The 25,786-nt window shown below is 38.3% G+C and overlaps 1 protein-coding gene across 3 annotated transcripts in view; it reads left to right on the top strand.

Moving 5' to 3' along the window:
- CEMIP2 (cell migration inducing hyaluronidase 2) overlaps positions 1-18,583 on the top strand; it is a 132,649-nt gene extending 114,066 nt beyond the window's left edge. For all 3 annotated transcript variants that reach the window (XM_015243683.3, XM_015243681.3, XM_006209366.4), the window contains 7 exons: positions 1,961-2,169; positions 5,287-5,469; positions 7,741-7,960; positions 10,524-10,622; positions 13,581-13,735; positions 16,134-16,237; positions 16,589-18,583. In XM_015243683.3, the coding sequence (XP_015099169.1) occupies positions 1,961-2,169; positions 5,287-5,469; positions 7,741-7,960; positions 10,524-10,622; positions 13,581-13,735; positions 16,134-16,237; positions 16,589-16,785 (1,167 nt within the window). In that variant the 3' untranslated portion in view covers positions 16,786-18,583. The remainder of the gene's footprint in view (positions 1-1,960; positions 2,170-5,286; positions 5,470-7,740; positions 7,961-10,523; positions 10,623-13,580; positions 13,736-16,133; positions 16,238-16,588) is intronic.
- Positions 18,584-25,786: the final 7,203 nt, after the last annotated feature.

Genomic DNA, 25,786 nt, shown 5'->3' with positions numbered 1-25,786 from the left:
CTGTAGACAAGACAAAGGTCTTAAGAGGGATAAAGATTAGAGAGATTTTTCTGGTTTATTTTAATGGAGTATTAACTTCTTTGTTGTGGGATTTCTCATTCCCATGGGTTGGGGGGAGTCATACTTGCCTAAGTTCTGGGAAGGACAAGAAAAGGATGGAGAATTAATTACAGTAAAATAAAGAAGAAAAGAAAGTGGTTGAAAATGTGATTTCTTTTCCCATTCATTTTATTCTTAACTAGAGTTGCCCTGTAAAGTTAATTTGACCCATTAATACTTAAGAAGATATAGAAATCCTAGAATTAGAATAAAACAAAAATAAAAAGCTTTTAATTCTTTTGTAGCTACAGTTTTAGTTAAATTTCTAGCTGTGCTAGCCATGTATATTCAAAGGAACGTGTATCGGTCTGTCTTAAAATGGTATGTTCTCACTAATGAAAACTTTATGTTTTGTTATAAACGTGTCTATAAACTCTGTGGCATTCTAATGTATTTAAGAATGTGAGCCTGATATTTCTATCTTAGAAAGCAGAGTAGTAATTATATTTTTATTTGAAGATGAAGAAAGAAATAAGTTGTCTAATACTTCTCAGAAGGCTCTGGGAATGGTAGGACAGAAGTTTTCTCCTAAGAATTTGGAATTTGGGTGGGAGCCCAGGTCTGCAGCCATTTTTGTTCCTTGAATGATGTATAATACTATACATTTTTAGGTAACAGACAGAAGCAATTGGATCTCAAGATAGAACAATCATTATTTAGCTATTTGGAAAGATATTTTAATGGAATGTCTGCTCTTTGCTGACCCAAGAGATAAAGGTGCTCAGGAGGAGCGGTGGAAACATAAGGAGAATGTGCCACCTCACATCCTTCTTGCATTTGGAGGAAGGCAGGATATATCTGTGTGTGTGTGTGCATGTATATATATACTTTGTATTATATGTAACCTTTAATTTTTATAACCTATTATACAGTGAAATATAGGTTAAATATAAACAAATAATGAATATATTAACGTACATATTAAACATATATATTTAAGTGAAGATAATCAGTAGTCTCAAAAACATACATTTCCTGTCTCTTTATTTTAATCTGTAAGTGGTTTCAGAGAGAAGAGTCTTCTATTGAAGTAGTCAAACATGAGTGAGAGTTCAGATTTTCTGTCTCAATGGATTTATAATTGAGGAATAATATGCACAAAACTGTAGAAGTGACAGAAAAAGAAAAAATAGAGAAGTAGTGTGGATTAAATGCAGTATTCTACAAATGTTTTTATACTTCTGGGGATTTCTGTTACAGGATACTGGTTTGTTTTAAGAAGTTGTTCTGAGGTCTGTTCTTTGGAGGGTGCATTTTGGGAAGATTTTGTTTTGGCACAACATGGGGTTCAGGTGCCACTGGAATAAATTCAGGACGTGCAAATTTGCCTCAGTTTAATATGTTTTTCCAGTTTTTGCAGAATGCTTTATAACTTTTTTTAAGGGGTGAAAAATGACTTCTTGGGCTGATGTAGGTCATGGAAAATTGAAAACCCAAAGCTCTAAGATATTTAAAATTTCCATCTCTTGTTTCAGGGGAAAGTCTTTCAGATTTGACTAGAGGGTATCAGATTTCACATTAATTTACTAATTTTTTATGTGTACTCAGACTGGGGGCTTTCTTTGACAAGCTGTGTAAACCACCAAGGTTTTATATTCTGATGAATCAGCTGGCCTGTTGTGAAAGAGATGATGAAGATCTTGGCTAGCAGAGTGCATGATCTGTTTTTACCATTTTTGTTTAAGCAGACTTCGTTGTAAGTGGAGCTTAGGATGAAGTTGGCTACAACTCATTTAGTCTGGCACAGGTCGTAGAATCTCTCTTTTGAAAGTACAGATGCTTAACTTTGCGCTAGAAGTGTTTTGTTTAGCTACTTAAATTTTTATTCTCTTCCCTTTAATTCTTAATTACTTTTTTGAAGGTATATGTGCAGACATGGAGCACTCAGAATCTGACTATGACCATTGCACGAGATGAGTATCCTGCCTACCCTATGGTGCTCCGGGGAATTAACCAGAAGGCCACCTTTCCACAGTACCAGCCTGTCATCATGCTGGAGAAGGGCTACACCATCCACTGGAATGGGCCGGCCCCAAGGACTGCTTTCCTATACCTCATAAACTTCAATAAGTATGTTTCTAGTACCATTAGTTCAAATAGCTGAGCAAGTAGTACTTTTGTGGAGATTAATAATAACCTGTCTCCTCTGTAGCAAGTATACTATGGCAGCTTCGTGTCCTTTGTTCCTCCTGTGGGGAGGCTATATATATTATGTTGATGGAATTAAGAGATTATACAAATTGAATCCCGTCCCTTTAAAAGCATGTCTTTTTTGCTACTGTGGTCGATGTATTGTGTGCAGAAAGCTGTTTACAATAGGTTTTAATACAGTCTGCTGAATACTTTAATTCCCCATAGCTGGGATGGGAAAAAATTTTATCTGGTGTTCCAACTGAGCGCTTGGCTACCTGGAAAATAAAAAGATTTTCAAGGCCAAGTTTAGACTTAACAAAAGAGAGTGGTATGATTTGATTAGTAATGTCAGCAGTGGGCAAGAGATGGAAGAATTGTGGCATGAATGTCAGATATTTGCCACCCCTGCCTGAATATGGAAGCATCTTTTCATCTCTTCTTGATTTCTCAGTTGTCTGCCCTAATAATACTACCTTCAATCAAGGACTCTGTTTTTATGTTAATTTATTCAGGTACTTACTGTGTGCCACTTGATATAAAGATGACTGAGAGAGGTGCTTGCCCTTCAGTAGCTCACAGTATACAGGTAGAGCAAAATTTAAGTGACTTGATAAACCAGTACTAATTTTTAGTGGACAAAGGATAAAAGCAATATATCTGCCTGATGTTGCTGGGCCAGTCTGCACTGAGGAAGTGATACTAAGTCATCAGTTTGTTGTAAAAGCAATAGATTTGGGAAAGGGCTAGTTCTGCTCAGGGACTGATGGATTGTGTGTGATAGAGGCATGGGGTGTACATCAGGGGAAGGGACAGAAAATGAGACTAGAAACAAGAGCTGGGCGTATTTTGAAAGGCAGAGGCAAACCAGTCTAGATATGTATGCTGGTTAACCCACGTGACTCCATGAGACTGCTCAGATACGTACTTGAAAGACTGGAATGGTTTGTTCACCTAACTGATCATAAAGCTTGGCTTATCAGAGCTCTCTTAAAATAGCCAGTTGAAATGAACAGAGATTGATGCAGAACGTGTAGGAATTCAGCTCCACATTGGTCACTTTCAAGGAAGCCTGAACATCATGGTGGATGCTCTTACTCTGAGATGTTAGGCCTCTGTCTGGACATGCTCTAAACTGAACCATTACTGTTTTCCTATAGCATTTGCTGCTGCTTCTCTATGCCCTTGATGGAGAATCATAACCTACTACTGAGTCAGCTAAGCCCAGGAATCCCAGGACTCATCCTTGATTCTTCCTCATCTCTCTGACCCTTCATTAACCAAACCCTATGGGTTCTATCTCCTTAATGTTCAGATCTCTCCACTTCTTTATACCCTCACTGCTTGCAACTAGTTCAGGCCATTATCATTTCTTGCCTGGATCCCTGCAGCAGCCTCCTCCCCACACCCCACCCCACCCCAACCGTTAGTTCACATTGTGTCCAGGGTGAGGTTTCTAAAAGCTAACCTGATATTACCACACCCATCATTGAGCTGCATAGAAGTCAGTGAAAGAACAAATGATTGTCAGACAGGATAGAGGAGATATGTCCAGTGATCAGCAATCCAAAAAGTTGTATCTGGCAGGTTATGAATCTCAGGCAAGATATTGCAATCAAATGGTACACAGGGTTCTGTACATACCAGGCATAACTTCTAAATAAATACTGAGCAAGTAAAAACATTTTAAAGTGAAAAAAAAGGCTGAGCCCAGAAGTTTAAAAAAATCCACATGGGCTTGAAATTCAGTCAAACTTCACTCATTTAATTATCTACAAGTTTGTAGAAATTACATCATGGATAGAGGCAAGAGGAAAAGAGGGATACTTCCCCCCCCCCAAATTTAATATAATTATAGAGAGGTCATGCATTTTGTCATAGTGGCACTTTTGAAAATAACAATTTAAAAGTTATAAAAGCTGCACTTATTCACTAAATAAAAATAAGGAAAATACAGAAAAACATGAAGAAAATTGCAATAACCTATAATTTGTCTATTCAAGGTGAGGCATTATGAACATTTATAGGGTTCTCTTCCCTCTCCACCTTCAGGTATTCTCTGAGCGTGTAAATATACCAAAATTTATTTAACTACTCCATTCTCACATGAACATTTAGATTGTTTTTCTCTGCCTCTCTCCCCCTTTTGCTATTATAAATGATACTGCACAAAACATCTTTGCTTATACATTTTTAGTCTGTATTTCTAATTCTGTAGTGGGATTCCTGGGTGAAATCTGTTTGAACCATTTTAAGGCCTGGTTATATATTGTTTGAAAATCCTTCAGCATGATTGAAAAGTTCTGGAAATGGACAGTGGTGATGGATGTACAATTTTGTGAATGCACTTGATGCCACTAACCTCTAAAGCTAAAAATGGCTAAAATGGTAAATTTTATATGTTACTGCATTGTATTTATTACCACAGCTTAAAGAATGGCAAAGAAAGCAAGTGAAAAGGAAGGGGAAAATATTTTTAATGGTTTTCAAAAAGTATTAATTGTATATCTGAGGACATTAGGTAAGAAAAAACACTATGGTGTTTTCGTAATAGCATCAAAGACCTTAAAAATGCATATATACCTTTATGTCTACCAGTTTTACCACTAGGAATTTATCCTAATGTAATTATAAAGATAAAACTATATTTATGAACAGAAAATTCTTTGGGGAGATTTTGCCAGTGTACACTTCCACCATCAGGCTATTAGTGTTTCTTCTGTTATAGTACAACTGTACCCAACCACCTCTCTTGATTTTATTATCTGTTTGCAATACCTAAGAACATTTTATCCAACTTCTATTTACGTTCCTTTGAAACCAAGACTTTTTTGTAAGCTGTATTATTGTTGTAAATATCTTGATGAGAAGAATTTAGGGAACATACAAAAGTAGATGATCCGTTAGTGTGTTAGGGTTCAGGACTTTAATTGTTAGTGGCTTAACACACAGCAGAAATTTGAGGAGACAATCACGGCTAAAATTTGCAGAAGCTGTAATACTCAAAAGATCCTGGCTCACATGTGAATTCATGTTTTTATTGTCTCTCCTTTATAGGAATGACTGGATTCGAGTTGGCCTCTGCTATCCGTCAAACACAAGTTTTCAGGTTACCTTTGGCTTTTTACAGCGGCATAATGGCTCGTTATCCAAAATGGAAGAATATGAGCCTGTGCATTCGCTGGAAGAATTGCAAAGGAAGCCGTCTGAGAGGAAATTCTATTTTGACTCCAGCACAGGGTAATTCTGGGCAACCAGTGAATGAGAATTATTGCTTTTTTTTTATTGGTGAAATTACCAGTTCTTCAGTGTAACTAAGAATAGACTGTGATGTGATGGCTGTTTGGAAAAGCAGCTGATGTGGGTAATTCTCTGCTCATCACTATTAGAGGTTTAGAGGAGAACTAGAATGACTCGTAATTATAGTTGGCAGTAGGAATCGAGTGAAGATGTTTGCCGTATATCTATTAAGGCAATTTAGAGAGAGAAATTATCCTTGTCAATAAAGAACCAGTAGGCCCAATTGAAAATTAAAATAATTTTTTCCATAACAAACTGTTAAGATGATTATTTCCATATGATATAGTTCATATTTTACTGAAAGCTCATTTTTTTCTTCCTTTAAGGCTATCTCTCAGATTGACCTTGGGTTTTAAAAAAATCACTGTGTAACCATGGCATATTTGCTTTCAACTTTCTCTAGGCTGCATCTTTCCACTTTTTAATTCTAATCCTGTTCACCTGGGGTCCTGTTGGCTTTGTCTGCTTTTATCCAGTTACAGTCTCTCAGCCTTTGGGTTATGGTAGGCTCGATCTCCTGTACTCTTCCAGAAAGTAGCATGCTCCTTCAATATCCATTCCTTAAGCTGACATTTCTACTCTATGCCATTCATTGTCCAGGTACTATAAAGATTTCCTAATGTAAATAAGATACATTTCTTCTGCAGATTCACAGTCCATTGGAGGATGTGAACATGTAAAGCAATAACTAGAGGATGAAAGTTTTAAATGTTACAAGTTGTATAGTGCGATATTTAGTATGCCCTTTGAGGTAACCCGGAAGTTTAGCCTTGGGGAGCCAGTGACATCCCGAGGGTCACACTGGGGCAAACTCTTGAGGAATGAGTTGGAGGAGATGGATAGGGTTCCAAGAACAGTATGGATAAATGCATGGAGGCATGAGGAACATGGCATGGCATGTTTGGGGTAAGACGAAAGTTTAGACTGGAGAGAAGGGTGGCAAGATTGACTGTAGGGGAAGGAGCTCGGGTTCAGTCAAGTGCTTTGTTAGCTTTTGAATAAGATGCAATTTATTTGCCCCCCAGGGCCCATCCAGCAGCCAGTGTGATCAGCTTAAATCTTTTCTTATCGTAATTGTCTCTGATTTTCAATTTCTAATTAGACTTAAACCACCTAGTTGGGCTTTTATTCTATAGGTGACAGAACTTCCACATTCCCAGTTGATTTTCCACAAAAATAAATGGAACATCCAAATTTGTAAGGACAGTCTGGTGATCACAAATTAATGATTAAATTTGTAAAAATATTGGAAGTATTTCTTAATCTGGTATTGCTAGAATCCTTCAGCCTTTGAGGTTCAAGTTCTTCTAAATTCTATTCATTTTGATGATTTTAATTATATATCAAAGGGCATATGCCTAATCAGTTCCCTGTCATTCCTTCTGTATATATGTTAAAATTACTGGATGTTGGAACAATGGCTGATTTTTGTCTCATAATCACAACTTTGTGATGTTCGCTGACTATTAAAATGTGAACTCTTAATCTCTAGTTATCAATCACATTTTATCAAGTCTCTTTTAGAATCTTGACTTCCTTTGGTTTAAAAGGACTAGGTTTGCTGACAATGCTGGACTGCTGCCTGGAAGTTACTTTTCCGTTCATCTTGGCAGTAGAGGAGAATTCAGAATGGTTGGGATTGTTCATTTCACTTGATTTTGGCCGAAGTACAGAGAGAAGGACCCTCGGCCCTTCTGCTCTTAGTAACATCGCATGAATTGGTTTGAGACCATATCTTAGCCTTAACCAAATAAGTCCCACAGTTGCTGTTTTTATTATTCTAGTTTTGTGCCTTAAACCAAAATGATTTATAAACCAAAATTAAAAAAAAAGAATAAACCACACTAATTTACCGAATCCTATACTCAACACAAGTATAAAGTTTTCCAAGGAATTTTTGAGCCAAGCCAAATTCCATCCTCCCAAATTACCTTCTGAACTAATTCAAACCAGAAATCAACTTTGAAACTGTCCATAACAACTGAATTAGGTTATCAAAATATTTTCTAAAGTGGTATTGCCTTTGACTTAGAACCCTAGGAGGATAGAAAGGAGAGAGAAGCTACTTTATTAGTTTTGTAATTTATTTTTCTTTTAAGGAAAAGTTACTTTATTGGAGGGATATCCCTTTTGGCTATGAGTTAATTTGAGGAATTTTGTAAGTTTTTGAAAGTCTGTCTAACACCCAGTGGATTGGTTTGTTTTGTGCAGGTTGCTGTTTTTATATCTCAAAGCCAAAAGCCACAGAGATGGTCACAGTTACTGTTCATCTCAGGGATGTGAAAGAGTCAAGATCCAGGCAGCAACAGACTCAAAAGACATCAGTAACTGCATGGCCAAAGCATATCCCCGGTATTACAGGAAGCCATCAGCACTCAAGCCGATGCCGTCCATGCTCAAGGGACTCTGTCAAGGCTGCGGGACCCGTCAGGTAAGCAAGGAAGAAAAGTAGGCTGTAGCCTAAGAGGAAAAGTCAAAAGGTTTCTTTGTAATAAATGCATTTGTCTTTGAAACATGGTGCTGACAATTTATAAGTATTGCATGGTTTCTTCTGAATTTTTGCCCTTTCTAGAATGTGATGCTCATAAGAAGCAAAGCAGTCTAAATTTATAATAAAAATACCTTCTCCCCATGATACATCAGTTTACGCTAGATGATTGCGGATTTATTGGTTGTCACCTTTTCTTTCTCAGATATGATTCTGTTGCAATATTGCAATTGGATTTACATGTCAATGATGTTGAAAATATTTTGTTTTCTTGGCAGTGTGAAATTTCTCTTCAGAAAAGGCACTCAGGAAAATTGTTTCCTTGAAGATGGAAAGCCACTCTTTGGGCAAATTTTTATTTATTTATTTATTTAGGGGGGAGTGAGGTCTAAGCATGTGCTCTACTACATGAGCTATACCTTCCCCCTGGAAAGCCGCTCTTAATTTTGAAGCATGTACTATCATGTGTATCTGTAACTAGAAGTACAACTACTTTGGCTAGAAGTGAAGTGCTTCTTGTGACATATTCTTAATGAGGTGGTCTCCTTCTAGATCTTGAGAAAACATGGCAATGAAAGTAAACCCAAATTATGAGCTCAAGTCAGGCATGGGGTTTCGGGAGGAAGACCAATTCCAAGTGAAAAAGAAATACAGAGTTAATATTGCCCTAATGAATATTTAACCTTTATACAAACAAATGTAGGTTAAGGGAAATGGTTCTCAAATTGTGGTCCCCAGACCAGCAGCATCAGCATCACCTGAGAACTTGTGAAAATTCTAAATCTCAGGTCCCACCCCAGTTCAGAAACCCCAGGGGTGGGGCCTAGCAGTATGTGCTTGAACAAGTGCTGCAGGTGATTCTGATACACGTTCACGTTTGAGTTTCATGGGCCTAGAAGGGTTTTTTAAAAGTCCTTATTGCTGCAGAAGTGCACACTGCCTATTAATATGGAGAAAACCTCTAAATCTTTCTTTTCATTTCTTATCATTCTAAGTAATTTGAGAAAACAAAAGCTCTCCCATTGCACAAGTTCTTTGTTTCTAATTTTTCTTGTTTCTGTCCACTGGTGGCAGTAAGAGCAGAGAAAGGAAGAGGGATTTATGTTTCCTATTATGATATAAACATTTTTTCTATGGCAACTCACTGTCACAGTCTTGGTCTCTCATACCTTTGAACCACATCTATTCTCCAATTCAACTAAACCAACCAACCAACCAACAAAGCAGGAACGTGAAGAAGTTGTATGAATCCTAACCTGTCCCATGTAATGTTTTGTCTGTTAAAGTGAAATTTTCAGATAGTCTTTATGGGGAAGTAAATTTTGCAGCCAAATTTTCCAGCTGAATTTTTTGAGGAAGTCCTTCATTACTGAAATGGCTTTAAATAAATTATAATTATTATAAGCAATACTATAATTAATAAAATAATCTGATCATCTTTGAAACTTTTCTAAGCCTATCTTGTTCAGTGGTTCCATGCAGTGATGTTTAGCCTTCTTTGTTCTTTGGGCTTGGAATATTGACCAGAATTCATTCATTCTTAAAAGGGTATTAACTACTGATTTAGCAGTTTACAAAGTATTTGAAGCATCTAGAGACATCACTTGTACTTGGAAATTTGAGGGGAATTTTGTTTTGAATATCAAAAACACATGTGTAATAGCAATAAGTGGGAAAATTCACATGAATTTTTGACTTTAGACCTGAGATGTCAAAGAAATGTCCAGCTGCTGGATGCTTAGTATCACAATGATTTGCTCTTGTCATGAAATTGTTGGTATCGATTTGTAAGGACGTATAAATTCAAGTGCTAAATTGTGTGAAGAGGTTAGAGTGCTTTTGAATGAGAAGAGAGCCTTTAGGGAGGAAGAGGTGGTGGGATGTGGAGATTGGGGATAATTTCACATAAAAGGAGAAAGGATTTTCTTAGGGGAGGGAATAGCATCTTCAAAAGCAGGATAGCAGAAGAGGAGGTGAAGCACTTGTGGGAAAGTAAGGGAACTGCCTGGCATGTTGAATGTGATAGAATATGAGAAATACGGGCTTGTGTATAAAATGTGAAACATTTTACTTATTTGTGAAACATTTTGCAGGTCAGGTGGAGGAGTTTAGACCTATTGATGCACAGGCCCCTAAAAGTTTAAACATGGTAGTTCTTGTCATCCACACTTCTTTCCTCGGTCCTTTAAAAAGATCTATGACTTTTTGCATGAAATATTTAGAAAGAGTTAGATGTAAAACATGTTTATGTAGTCATTTGTAGAACTGATTTTATTAACAGGATTACAATGATTTGAAACTGGGATTGTTCCAGAAAATGAAGGGCAAACACTTTTCCTATTAAGTCTGTATCAAAAGATGGAATTCCAGGTCATGAAGCAGTACAAAAAATTCAGGCAAAAAATCCCACTCTCTGGCTTTGATACAATTGAGTTTATTTTTATCTTTTTGGAGATACAAAAAACAATGCAGTTGACACAGATAAAAAAACTTCTTCCCTGTGTAGGTGGTGTTTACTAGTGATCCTCATAAAAGCTACCTCCCTGTGCAATTCCGGTCACCCAGTCAAGCAGAGACTCGGCGTGGAGACCTGCCTGTTATTTCTGTAAGTGCTATCTGGTGTGTGGACTGCCTCAGCTTCTTGCTTTTACATTCCATCCTAGTGATGATGAACTATCTCTGGCAACATTCGTTTGTAATCACATTTTGATTTTTGGTGGAGAGCAATACAATAGAGGTGTAAATACCTCCTAAACACATGGCGTTTTTAAATAAATTAAATTAATTAAAATTTTTTTCAATTGATTATACTTATGGATTACTTTTGGGTGAATGTTAAAATTGTTTGTATTACTTTTCACTTACTAATAGTGTTACAGGTGATCCAGTTTTCTTTTCTACAGGAGAAAAGGCATTTTTGGTTACAAAAAAATTGCCATAGGTAATTAATATGTAGAAAACTGTTTATCGTTGGTTTTTGAAACTTAAAAGAAGCTCCCCAGTTATTTCTTTAAAATATGGAAAGTGAAGGATTTAAAATCTCCTCAGCTGTTTATTGTGAGGCTGCCTGGCTCATTTTTTTTCCAGACAAGGAAACTGAAGATGCAGAGTATTAGTCATCTTTCCTAAGCAGGTTAATGGAAGTATAGGCCTGAGCCTCAATGTCAACACTAGAATTTGAGCTAAGAGCCAAGTTAGCTAGCAGTAACCAGCTCTGGGCATGTGGCCTGTCTAAAATCATGTTGATCTGAGTGCATCCATATTAGGGCTCTGTAAGTAGCAGGCATCTTGCCATTTCACTGAGATCCAGCCAGGGCCTGGGCCCAGTCTCATGCGGTCTCTTTAGGAGCTTGCTTTTTTTTTTTTTAAATTGGTGGACATCACATTTACAAATCCACATGCATATGGACAAAAATAAATCTTTCTCTTTTTTTTTCTTTCCCTATGTCTTTTATTGTGTTAAAATATACATAACATAAAAGTTACCATCCTGATGATTTTTAAGTGTATATAGTTCAGTAGTATGAAGTACATTCATATTATTGTGCAACCATCACCACCATCCATCCCCAGAACTTAACAAATCTGAATTAAGAACTTTTTAACAACTCTGAATTTAAAATATTCCTGTTTTAAGGCAGAAGGATGAAATGGGGAGTTATTAATCAACAGTCATAAAGTGTCAGTTGAGCCAATACATAAACTCTCAAGATCTTCTGTACAACGTTGTCCCTGTAGTCAACAATAACATATTGTACACTTAAAATATTTGAGGATGGATCTCATGTTAGTATTCTTACCACAATAAGAAAGAAAGAGAAATAAAGAAAGAAAGATCCCTACTTAAAAGTAATTCAAAGATTTCTCAAAAGATTTCTCAAAGATTAATACCTGTGGCCCTACGTTAGCATTTCTTTCTTTGTAGAATGAATGTGCTACGTGTTCATGATGTAATTTTATTGGTATGCATTTTATTAGTTCAACATCTTAATGCAGTCAGCTGCAGGAAGAACCTGATTCCAGTTAGCTAGCGTGGAACTTGGTGGGTGTTAGTTGCAAAGGGAAGCAAGTGGATGCTGAGTCTCTCTGCTCTACTAGAGAATTAAAGAAGATAGTGTTTTGCCCAACAGTCTCAGGTAGGGCATTCTCCTGGGTCTGAAGGCATTGTTTGACTCCATTGCTGCACACTGGGTGCCTGGGACTCTAGAAAAGGTCGCAGAGGACTGTGTTTTGTCATATTTACCTCTAATGCTTTTCACACGCATTATCTGAAGAATCTTTGCTGGACATGGCCTTGCGTTAGTTTTCATGGAAAGTTTTGTGTTTCCTTAAGCAACATGTTTTGGAGGCTACTTTTCAAGAGGACAGTTTGGGTATGTTAAGGATCATTATATATATTTTTAATCAAATGTGTCTTAGTTTTAAGTATTCAGTTTTTAAAAATAAGAGAATCACTCTGTCCTTTTAAATATAAAATGGCACTTTCCTCAAGCACTCTACAACTGAGCAATTTAAATACAAGCAAAAAGCCACTTTGAATTCCTGTGAGATCATTAGTGATTAGAAGTAAAATTTAAATATAACTTCTCCAAGCAAAGACAGGTATAGTGATGAGAGCATCTCTCCTCTGTTAGCTTTTAATGTAGTTTATAATTTTACACATTTTAAACAGAAATAGTGCCTATGGCTTAAATTAGTGTTAAGTCATTTTTCAGTCTAGTAAGTTTTTTTTGCTTGCTTTTTGGTTGAGGAATTAATGATATTTGGATGTGTCTGGAATTCCTTTTTCTTGTAAAGGTCTCAAACCATTCATTTAAAGGGGATGACTGGAAATTTCAGTTCACAGTAATTTTAAACAAGATATAGTAATACTCTGTGGCTTAAATCCTGGTAAAATTATCATTTTTCCATTTTGATTTTAAAGAAGAGCTATATGGGACTAAGGAAATGAAGCAGTCCGGCTCCTTTGATGTCCCAAACCTAGACTCTAATGGGGAGTTTATGTGAGTTAAGGCCTGATTATCTATCTGTCTATCTATCTATTTATCTATCTATCTATCTATCTATCTATGAGATATCTAATGAGGTATCTGGATACATACATACATACATACATACACAACATATATAACATACATACATACATACACATATGTTTGGGTTTTTTCCTGAGCAAATGTGACAGTAAGTGAGCTATCTGAGCTGCAGTATAGAGGCTGCCACCTGATCACTGAGTTAGAAAGCTCTGACTCCAATGAGAGAGTATGTGTATAAGAACGAAGGCCCTGAACCTGCAGAGAGAGTCACCCGGCTTAGCTGAGTATGGACTGCCATACTTTGCTTGGAGCATCTTATTTAGTCCGTAAAGACCAGTCAAGGCAAAAATCAATGAGAACGCAGGCTTAATTTCAAATGTTGGCAGAGGAAGAGTAAATGGAATATGCAATTGGAATATTGGAATTATTTGATTCATGATTTAGCAGACAGAGGCAAGGGGCTAGAAAGACGAGTCATCTTGGAGATACTGAAATGGTGATGACAGCAGACACTTTTGTATTCTCAGATCAATGGCACCGACTTTACCTTCCGAAGTGAGGGCATCCTCCTCCTGATCGTGGATGCCTGCAGTGTTCCCTTCCGGTTGACAGAGAAAAAGGTTTTCTCTCTTGCTGATGTCAGTCGTTTGGAAGAATATTTAAAAAGAGGCATCCCTTCAAGGTAGGTGAAGCTTGCTCTCTAAGAGGGATAAGATACCTTAAAGATGACACCTTATTAACTCTGAGCTTTGGTTTGTCTACCTGCCCTTTTACTGTGGGCATTTAGGCTCTTGAAAGCTAGTCATTCCTTCCCAGTCTCAGGTTGATGCATGCCTGTGTGATCTAAGCTGCTTATTATTGATAAGCAAGGACTTGGATGTTAGAAGAGTTTGCAAATAATGAGAAGGCTCTTAGAAGGAGAAAAGCTCAAAATTTTGAAACATTTATTCTCCCACTTTTTAGTGTTAAGTTGATCTACATTGCACCCAACTCACTCAGAAGGCTCATTACCATTTTAAGACAATTTTATGACAATTTTACTGTTGCTGCCATCTGTCCCACTGGTGAACCCTCAGACAACACTGTGCTATGACAGTAGTACAGGCAGTCATCACCTGGGTCCGTTGGAGATGACTAGACAGGAATAAATTGATTTTTAACTTGGTGAATGTGTGGTCTCTCTTTTAAGAGCTCTAGATTGGTTCATTTTTCTTTGTTAGTCTCTGAACAAAAATGCCTAGGAGAGAAACGTTTCTTTATGTTAGGCAGACCCTGCCTGGAGGCAAGAAGATTCAGTCTCCTTTCTGCCCCCTTGGCTTTGCTGCAAACACTGATTTATTCATTTAGTGAAGCCACTAAGGGGTACATAGACTTCCCAGGGAGCAAAGGCCTGTCTAGCTTTTGAATTATCATCATTTGATCTGATCACTTATGCCCTTTATACTTTACAGAACCAGATCTCATAAAGTCATTGGATCATTTGAATATAACATTCTATGAGTATATATAGCTCTGTTTTTTGGTTCAAGACACTTGTGGGGAATTCCTTTCTAAGACCTCAGTTTTCTTTATGGATTTAAAGATTTCTCTTAATGTTGAAAATACATGCCCTTACTCACTCTACCTAAAGTAATCAAAGACATAAATCTCACCACAAATGTTGAGGACAGCACAGTAGCCCTGCAAGTCACCCTGTAGATTTAAGAGTTAAAACTAACGTATTAAAAAGTCACAAGGTTGTTTCTAGAAAGGGGACATAGTATTTTGAGATATTGATAATACTCTGTTTCTTGATCTGGGTGCGGGTTATACAAGGGTGTCTAGTTTGCAAAAAATTAATGTGCTGTGCACTTAGGAATACTATTCTATATGTATGTTGTATCTTAACAAAGTGTTAACTTATGACGCAACTGGCAGTGACTTCCAGGGAGGCTGGGTACATGTTGGGGTGGGGGTAGGTGATGGGGGACCTGTAAATGATCTCATGGAACTAGCCTGAGTAATTTGGACCCATTGTAAAAGGTCAGGCCTGCAGGGTTGCTATGGTCAGATGTCTGGTCTGACTCTGAACTGAATCACCACTGCTTTAGAAAGACTGCAGCAAAAAACCCATACCAACATATAGCTCAGTGGTAGAGGGTATGCTTAGCATGCATGAGGTCCTGGGTTCAATACTCAGTACCTCCATTAAAAAAGAAAGAAGGAAAGAAAAGAATTGTAAAGAAATGTCAAGACCCACATTAAGAAAAGAAATACTTTACTAAAGGATATACAACAAGAGTTGAATAAAAGGAGAGACTCTCCCTGTTTCTGGATGGAAGAATTAATACTGTAAAGATGTCACTCAATCTAAATTAAAATACAAATTTAACACATTTCCACTGGTCTCAAAGTAAGTTACTTTTCTGTTGCATTTGGCAGTTGATAATGAAGTTCATCTGGAAGAATAAATGTGGGAGTAATAAAATATTTTTAAACAAATTACAGTAATACAAGGGGCTTATTTTACCAGATATAAAATAAACCATGAAGCCATAGTAATTAAGCTGGTGTAGTAGTGGTAGAGGAGAGAGAGATCAGGAGAAGGCAGAATCCACAAACAGATCTGAATATATGTGTCGATATCCTTGTAATAAAGATGGCAATTTAAACCAAACCTTGGGGAACAGATTTTATTTTATTGTTTTTTAGAATTGGTGTTTATCCATTTACTTAATAAACAGATAATAAAACAAAAGTAAATAAATAGAACATCTGAGACAAACAAAACCAAACCCCTCGGTTAAAATAGTTTCATCCATGAAAGAGCTGTGTTCCAAGCCACCCACTAGGTCAGCTGACCTAAATGACTTATTTTCCCGACATTTAGAGAGCCCTTGTAATAGCAACATAAGTTCTAGTTGGGGCACTGAAGCGGACACTTGTAACAGCAAGGATGAAAAGGCACGTGAGGTGTCTTTTGTTTGTTTTTTTGAGTTCTGCTTTTATCTGGTATTTCTATACTGTATTGCATTCAGAAGGGTACTCAATAAATACATGCTGAATTATTGAAATTTGCTCTGATCTTCTAACTTTTATAGGTCAATTGTCCTGTTGAGCACAAGAGGAAAGATAAAGCAGTTGAATATTTCAGATTCATTAGTACCTCTGGGATTAGCCAAACCAGCCCATCTTTATAACAACGGTTTGTATTTGTATTCTTCTGTGAAGTTCTTAGGAGGAAAGCAACATAGGCATTTTTATGGCAGAGTGTAGCTACCAGACTATTTTCATGAGCTTGTTTGGCTGGGGCGAGTATCATGAAGATAATTTCTAAATCAGGAGACGGTATTAGAGGAAGTGTGTTGGGATGTGGTTTGTTATTTGGGACAAAAGGTGGGTAGTAAGAGTTCATTCTCTGACGTAAGGAAGTATAGTATTTTTGTTGTTGTTCTTTGTTTCATAGCTGTCTTTGTTTTGTTCACCTCCATCTCACCTCCCACATTATCTTGTCTGAAACTAGTAGAGGTACCAATTTTTTTTTTTTTTTAAATAGGGAATACCGTATTTCTGGGATTCAGTGGAAACTTTAAACCATCATGGACTAAGCTATTTACCAGTCCTGCTGAAGAGGGCCTTGGGCTGCTTGAACAATTCATCCCTTTGCAGCTGGACGAATATGGTTGTCACAGAGCCGGCACTGTCCGCCGAAGAGACCTGGAGCTGTTAAGGCAAACTTCAAAAGCACATTAGAGACTAACTGTAACTTAAGTGCTGGGGGGAAAAATGTGAACTAACTTATTTAATTTATGGCATTTAAAAATGACACTGTTAACCCAACAGAACCATTTTCCTGTTTGATACAGAAAGGGGAGAAAAGAGTTTAAAGTGATTGCTTGAATACCAGCTCACGCACCTTCTAGTTGTACAAAATGTTAAAGAATTTATTTGTATTTGTTAGGCTGGTATATTTCAGAGAGCGGTTCTCTTACTCCCCACCTCCCACCCCCGTGTTTCGTAGTGACCATAGGCAGTGCTTTACCTTTTGCATAGTGGGATGACGTGGGGTGGGGTGGGGGCTTCTGAGAGTCAGCCGCAGTCCTTGAGGGGACCAGCTCTTGTAGCACCTTGGATACTTGAAGTCTAATGCTCTGTTGTGTCGTTGACGCTGGGTCAGCAGTTGACCTGGGTGGCTGGCATGGCTTGGGCCCTGGTTCTGGGCAGCCTTTGAGGATTTTATATGATACTGAATGAAAGAGTTTTAAGTGGCAACTCAGGCCCAGCTCATGCCCTTTTTTCCCTGGACATGTGCTATTTTTATTCATTTGTATATTGATTCCTTCTTAGGGTTCAACTTTCAAAAGGAAGTATATTGGGACAAAAGGGCTTTTAGGGGTTAGACTCCCTTTAATCTGTGACCATTGGGCAAAATTTTGGCTTGCACCAGGGTCTGAGGTTGGTGGGACCATTTTTGCAGCTTTAATCTTTAGCCTGTTTTGACTGTATATTTGTATTTAAAATGAAGAGCTGAGCTAAATTTTTTTTTTTTTAAGAAGCAGGCCATTTTCCTGAACTATAAACTTGTATCATTTCAACTTGCACAAAGGAAGTCTGTTCTTGGAGTTGCTCCTGCACCCAGTTTTTTTGTTGTTTTTGTGTGTGGGTTTTTTTTTTTTTTTTAAGCTTTTCTACTCACCAACCTGGCAGGAAAATTGCAAAAAGCTTAACGATACCCCAAAATACTGTACTCAGGGGGAGGAAAAAGGGAGAGCCTTTTAAGGGCCAGAATCATGGAGGGAATATTCAAAAGCAAACCTCTTATAGCCTTAGAGGAATCCCTCACTCTTAAATTGTTAGAGCCAATTTTTAAAGGCGTCATGATACCCTATTTTCCTTTCCACTGGGTGCATGCATCTCCTGCCAGCGAGGATTGCATGTAGCAAAAGGAGATTGGTGCCGCAGCCTGGGATTTCACCACACCAAGAGGAAAGAAGCATTGAAATACCTTTACTTTTTCCTCAACCTACAATGCGTGAAGTGTAGTGGAGGGATGGCCACGGTGAGATGGGAGGGAGTATGTTCAGGTTGACTTTGGCAGTGAGTACAATTTCACTTTTCTCTACTAAGAGCAATGGCTGGTGGCTGGTCCTTTTGTGTCCAAGAGAAACTTCAGAGCACCTCTGTGTGACTTCCATTACTTTACAAATATGCTACCTCAAAGTGATACCGATAAACCTTTCTAATTATAAGTGCTCTTGCGAAGGGCACGTGTCTTAATCAAAATTTAGGTTTTTTGGGTTTCTTTTTTTGTATTTTGATGAATGAGATCTTACCTATTAAATATATTATCGGATCATGGTTCCTCAAGGTGATTAAAGTTTGTGTGTGTGTTTTTTACAACAAATATCTTTTATGTGTGTGTTTTTTTGAGTTTGGCTCTTTAAAGATTTGGAGGATATGTAAGTTCTAAGGCACTTAGTTTTTCTGATTTATATGCTAATGATCAGGGCCTAAGTTAAATAAATAAAAATACGTGTGCATGTATTTTTTATATATGTGTGTGACTCTATCTGTCTAACAGTCAATCATTTTTTTTTTTGTTCCATATTCCAGCTGTAAAGAAGCTATTGGCAGAACTGAGGAAGGGAGACTGTGGTCCACTAAGTAGATTTTGTAAGACTAAGCAAGCTTCAGAAGACCAGGGGTCATGTACTCCAGTGCAGAGGCTCTCATGGCTGCATGTTGGAGTCACCTGGGGAGCTTTAAAACGATGAAGGCCCTCAACTCCTACATTCAGATTTAATTGGTGTGGAGTGCAGCCTGGGCATTAGAATATTTTTTAAAGCTTTCTGCGTGATGCAAATAAGATGTAGCCAGGTTTAGGATCCACTGCACTAATATAATGGGCCCACTGTTTAACTTCAGTCTATAACTTTTTTTTGTGATGAAAACAAAATTACAATTATCTATTATTTTTATTTTCGATTCCTATATTATTTATAGAACTCCCAGCCCTAAACAAGGCATTTCGCTGTTATCTCCTTTTAATAGAACTTTCAAATACAGTTTTTAGTCCTTTACAGTTTTAATTGTCTCAAATTGTTAAGTTGGTTATCGAAGCTGATATAGACATCTCAGGCAATTGGAAGCTAGCAATCTGTTTTATTTCTACTGAGAAAATATATTCAAAGGTGATTTATAAGTTCATAAGCATTTTCCATCAGGTGAGGCAGTTGGTTGAGCTCCAGAAATGTGGTTGTCCACAAATCAGCCAGCTGATGAGAAACACAGGGCCTTCTCATATGTCGACAGACTTGGGTTCTAAATCTCTCTTGTGAGATTTCTGCCCCTCCACCTGAGTCAGCATGCCGTATATTATCTTCAGAGGCTGGGAGAGAGTGCTTGTGAGAAGATGAAAGGTAGACTTACGGCCTTGTAGAATATGACTCCAAAGCAGCCACTAAGCTGATGTGTAGCCCTGGGGGTGGGGAGGAGGTATTTATGACTCCTCTGTTCTCTGGCTCCATCAGAAGAGAACATATCCTCATGCCATTAAATGGATTATTTCGCCTAGAGGAGGGGTGAGCAATGAGTGATGGATAGAGGCTTGAATGCCACAGATAACGAGGTTTTCATTCATCAAGGGATGAGGTAATGTTTGGATAAGTCCAGTTGAAAGGCATTTCAATAAGCAGAAATGTGCTTTTTTTTTTTTCAGTTGGTCCTAATTGGTAAGTACTTAGATTCCATTGTGACGATGTTTGTTGATTTCATAATGCAGAGTCGGATTTTACCCTCCAAAATTCTTGTTTGGCTTTCAAATACTTATGAAATCATGTTTAATAACTTGAGAAATTCCCCTAGAAGTGAAGAATGTGAATGGGAGTACTTGGGTAACAGTTTTGTCTCATTACAGGTAGTCTTCACTTGGTAATAACCCAGTCTTTTAGAAAGGAGAGCACTCTGGACTGATGCTCATTTACAACAAAAGGTCAGGGAGGAAAAAAATCAAGAAATGGCATCTCTAGTCCCTCGCTCACAAGTAACAAAATACTGTTCACATCTTGGCTGGACTTAGCATCATTTGGAAGATTGAGGGTGTTTTACCCATATTTATCTTTAATATGAGAGAGAAGCTGAAAAAAGGATGCTAATTAGGCCCTGGTGTTGTGAGGAAGGACACACACCACTTTGTTTTGATAAAATTAGAGAATGGCTGAACCCTGAAGATTTCTAAATGAGAAACTGTGTCCCAGAGGGCATCCAAAAGTACCAGCTATAGCAAGATGTGAAAATGTTTTATCTAAAAATTCAATGAATAGTGGGTCACATTTGTTAAAAAAAGCAAGAACAAAACTTCTTAGATTGGTTTTTTTAAGTGTTTCTAAGATAGACAATATGATTAGTCTGGATATGAAAAACAATAACATTTAAAGTTCATCCTCAGAAAAGGCTTAGACTTTATAATCAAAATTGATTCATCAGAGGTTGGCCAACTGACCTGCAGGACAAACCTGTCCCCATGATTGGTTTTATACTAATTTTGAGCTAAGAATGCTCTCACATCTTTAAATGACATGTTGGAAAAAGTCAAAAGAAGAGTAACATTTTATGATGTGAAAATGACGTAAAATTTAAATTTCAGTCTCCATGAATTAAGTCTTAACTGGAAGACAGCTGTGCTCATTTGCTTACATACTGACTAAGGTTTGTATAGGCAGTGGCAGGTTTGAGTAGTTGCCACAGAAACTCTATATGACCTGCAAAGCTGAAAATATTCACAGGCATACCTTGTGTTACTGTGCTTCGCTTTATTGCATTCCCTGGTTGTGGCATTTTTTCTAAATTGAAGGTTTGTAGCAGTAGAGCAAGTCTATTGGTACCATTTTCCCAGTAACATTTACTCACTTTGTGTCTCACATTTTGGTAATTCTTCTAGTATTTCTATCTTTTTCATTATTATTATATTTGTTATTGTGATCTGTGATCAGTAATCTTTGATGTTACTGTTGCAAAAAGATTATGACTCACTGACGGTTCAGATACTGTTGAGCATTTTTTATCGATAAAGCATTTTAAAATTAAGGAATGTATATTGTTTTTTCAGACATAATGCTATGGCACATTTAATAGACTACAGTATAGTGTAAACATAATTTTTATGCACTGAGAAACCAAAAACTGTGTGACTTGCTTTATTGTGGTACTTGCTTTATGACTGTGATCTGAAAGCAAACCTACAATGTCTCTGAAGTATGCCTGAACTGTGTTCCTTTACTGAAAGTCTGGTGACCATAGATCTTGGTGAAGGGTATATTGGTGTTCACTGAGCTGTTCTCAGAACTTTCCTAAGGCTTGAGAATTTTTAAAATGGAAAGTTAAGGGGAAAACCTGCATCAGAATCACCTGAAGTGCTTGATGAAAATGCAGAATCCCAAGCCCTAACTCAGAGCAGAGAATTTGGATCTCTGGGAATTGCATCTGAGAATATAATTTTATAACAAGCTCCCCAGTGTTTCTTATGAACACTAAAGTTTGAGAACCCCATAGCATGTAGTGAGCCCCTGTTATTTCTCTTCCTCTTTTCTATAGTAGAAAATACAATCTGAATGCTATAGTTTTTTGACTCTGGTTGTTCCATCTACACCGTCTTCTCCATAATTTTTTGTGATTAATGCAGGGCAGATTTGATGTACAACACAGTAGCTGTTTCTGGGGCAAAGGTTTGGAGCCCGTGGTAAAGTCTTCTCTCCACTGTCTAAAATTCTGTTAGAATTATTCCTTTGGCTACAGTTATTCCTACAATGAAATCCCAGCCATCATTGCAAGTTCTTTTTATTATTTTAAGCAGTTTAAAGGAAAATGTACATTAAGCCACAATGAGGCTGTACAGACTAAAAAAAAGAGGTTTGGTTGCTTTCGAATGGAACTGTATTCACCTTAGTTATTTTACATTTATGGAAGCATTGATTGGCAATTACAGATTTTTTTTAAGGTAGAATGAATTATTTCATATAAACAATTTGCTTTGTAAGCAAAAGCCTTTTAATACATGAACTTTATAGAGGGGGTGGGTGATGGTTGGACTTGAGGGGGATAATGAAGTTGGTCCTTGCCAGGAAAGAGGTTGGGACACACCCTAGGGAAGCATGGCAGGTTTATCTTTTCCCACCTTCTCCCACCAGCTTATATTGATCATAACAGCCAGTTCCTGAGGGAGGGAGGCTTAGGTCCAAGAGGTTTCTGATGTGGGAGAACGTAGGATCTACGAACGCAGTAGGCAAGGAGCATCATTAGCTCCAACATGGGTGGGATGAGGAGAGAATTCTGACAGGGCAAAGAAAGACCTGCCAGAATTTGCTGGCTCCTTCAAAAATGTGCATGTGAACAGTCTTCTAAGGAAAATGGCTCAGTGACGAGTTAGTGGATTTGAGACAGAGTGAAGTGCCTGATACAGTTCATGGCTGTAGGTATTGTGGTCCACAACAGGGTGACTGGTTGGTAACATGATGATGCACAGGTTGGTAAAAGAATTTACCAGACATAAAGTATGAGAATAGGAAAGGAATTTATTAGGGGTATGCTGCCATAGACAACAGTGGGCCACACAGGCAAGGGGTGCCTGTGTGTGTGCAGAGGGCCAGTCGTTGGGGTCTTTTATAAGGTCGGGTCACAAGGTGCCTTATTAGCTTGTGCGTGAGTCTCTGGTTGCAGGTGAGGTAAGAAGTTTAGGGTGCATGAAAGGTTGATGAGGTTTCTGACTCTGATAAGGTGGGCTTAAAGAAGCCAGCCTGAGCTATTGTGAGATTAGGCATTACCTAGGGCTATTAGTTTGTTAGGGCAAACACCCAATAAAGAATGTACTTTATCTGTTGAGGGATCACAGGCAGACATATGAGAGCCCAGAAATGGGGGTTGTTGGGCTTTGAAGGACATCAATGGACCCGACAGGTATGGTGAGTGTTTTGGTGACCAACCTAGGTCTGATGCCAGCTAAGGCTCTTTACTAGCAGTATTTCCTAGTTTTTGAGCAGTTTCCTATTCCTGATCCTGAGCTTTCTCATCTATAAAATGGGACTACTGTTGCTGAAAAACCAGCCTCTATACCCCAATAGCTGAACTGATTTTTTTCGTTTTGGTGGGGGGAGGGGTAATAGAGTTTGACGGAGCTACTGGGGATTGAACCCAGGACCTCCTGCATGCTAAGCATTCACTCTACCACTGAGCTATACTCTCCTCTGTCTCAGCCCCGCCTCCACCCCCTGGCCAAATTGAGACTTAGAGGCAAAGTTTTGGGAGAACTACAAAAGAACAGCTTAATGGCTTTGCCAGGCAAAGGGAGTCACAGCAGGCTCATACCTTAAAGACTGTGAGCCCATGTTGGGGCAAGGGTCCTCAGGTTTTATAGGAAAATGGGAACAGGAGAGTTGATAACAATCAGGGTGTGAGCAGGGGCTACATTCCTTTTATCTTGATAAGAACTTGTTGTTTTTATGGAGGAATTTAGGAGGGTCTGCCAATTTTCTTCAGGTCAAAGGTAAGTTATTCTAAGAAAAGACTGCCCAGGGAGGGGAGTGTAAAACCAGATTAGCTAGAAGTACAGGCCTGAACAACTCGGTAGCCATTTTGTCAGTTTTCTACTCTTTCACTACTAATACTTTTGTAAAATAATGAAGGGGATTAAGTGAGAATAGCCAACAATACGTGGGTGCTTTGTTTAAAAAAAAATCAGATTTCCAGACAGTTTGTTACCCCAAAACTGAGTTCACCTTTTGGTGGGTGTTGAGCCAAAGATCAGGAGAAGGAAGATTTATTACTTGCAGCAAGTAAAGAGAACATTGGGGATCTTTCCCAAAGCAGTGTCTCAAACAGCAAAATTGGGGAAGGTTTAAGCTAAGGGCACGTGCATATTCATCAAGGGGCTTGGGCTGTCCAAGAGTCCAAGCTTTAGTTGATTGAAGTCACAGGGGTCAGAAAAGGTCAACATCATCTCTTAGATAGTTTATGTAGTGGTTGAGCATCCCAAGTGGGTTTAAACTCTGCAAAGCAGCTCAAGAAAGTGCTTCAGGGTAGCCTTTATCTTTGAAACAGAACTGGGAGTCTTTAAAACTGATTCGTTAACTTTGCTATTGTTACTTATCTTCCTTGATAACAGTTTGTTCTTTTGTTCCCTTAAGATCATTGTTCCTGAGATCCATTCAAGGACAAGCTTGTGGCCAGGCTTAGACCACTAAAGGGCTGAGGTCAAAATGGCTTCTCTTATGTCAAGAAAGTCACATGTGGTTTATCTTTCTCCCAAGATTCCCTGCCTTATCTGCTTACGCCCTGAATTCTGAGTAGATTTTCGAGGGCTAAGGATTAGGGAGTCTGTATTTCTTAAACAAACTTTGGAGATAATGCCAGATTTGGGAACCATTGAGAACACCCTGTGAAAGCCCCTGTGTTAGTTTTAACACACTTCCCTGCTCAGTTGCTTTTATCCAGAAAACAGGCCCTCAGGCCAGTCATTGCTTGTTTAGTGAACTGGTTTGAACATCCACACGAGGTTTGCATTTACATCCTTACTTGCACTAGCGCAGTAACTCAGCAAACCAGCTGTGTACGGACTAGAGCTATGAAATGTGGAAAGACAGCTAGGAAGTAAAACCATGTGGCTGCACCCTGTTCTGCAGCTGGTGTGTGCAGTTTCGTGCTCTCCACTCCTGGGAGGGAAAACTGCTGTTAATGGTTTGCCTCTTCCAGTCCCTTTTGTCGTAAACTAACATGGAACACAAACAACTTATTTCTGATTATCTCTTAGTACTTTAACCACCCACATTTTCACTCCTCCTTCTTATCAAGTAGGAAACATGCTAACACAGTGAAATGGTTCAGGCTGAAGGTTTATATGAGCAGCTGAAGCTGAGTTAGAGGACTTGGAAAATGAGTGCCTCTGGCAACAAAGCTTCCCGTGTGGTTTTTCCCTGGTCACAGCTCCACCTCCTCCTCACTGGCAGGGTCCACTGCTGTGGAAAGATCCTGTTCCCAGATCTCTTTTTACCTTTCATTCCCCGTCATTGCTCACATGTTCCAAGTCCAACCCTCAATATCCTTAGGCCTTGGGAAATGAATTCAAAGTCAGGTTGGTCCTCATATCTAAAATAAATCTCTCCTAGGCAACAAGGCCATTTTAATATCTGCCCACAGTGCCTATCACCCTAAAAGTAGTATGTTGCTGGAAGTTTTGTTTATCTGATTTGGTTGTTTTTTTAAGTCAATGTTGCCCTCCTGCATACTTTACCTACATGTGGGGCTGATGCCATGGAAGCCTAGAGGAAGTTACAAATCTGGAAAAGCCATAAACTGAATAATCAGTCACAGGATAATGGAGTCAATACCATCTACAGGATATGAATACTTGGATTTGAATGGAGTCCCTTCTGACCATCTTCAGGATGGTTATGGATAATACTGTGATTTATGGATAATACTCCTGCTTAAGTGATGTTCTCAGAACATGGAGACTAGATGAGTAACCCTACCTGGCTCTGAAACATATAATCCATTTGGATTCCAGGCCCAGAGTCTTGGCCACAAGAAAGTGTATTTATTCCAATGTCTTCCTGGAAGTTGTGCTCTGTGAGCACTGGAAAATCCCCTTTGTTTATGATGTCCTGCATTTCTGTAAATCACCTTATTTCAATAGCTGAAAGGAAGAGGTTTGGTAATTATAGCTTTCCTTTGTTGCAGCTTTATATTGAAAACACACGCCAGC

The sequence above is a fragment of the Vicugna pacos genome, chromosome 4, assembly GCF_048564905.1.
Source record: "Vicugna pacos chromosome 4, VicPac4, whole genome shotgun sequence".
NCBI classification, from domain to species: Eukaryota; Metazoa; Chordata; class Mammalia; order Artiodactyla; family Camelidae; genus Vicugna; species Vicugna pacos.
This window is presented reverse-complemented; position numbering and strand designations above follow the sequence as displayed.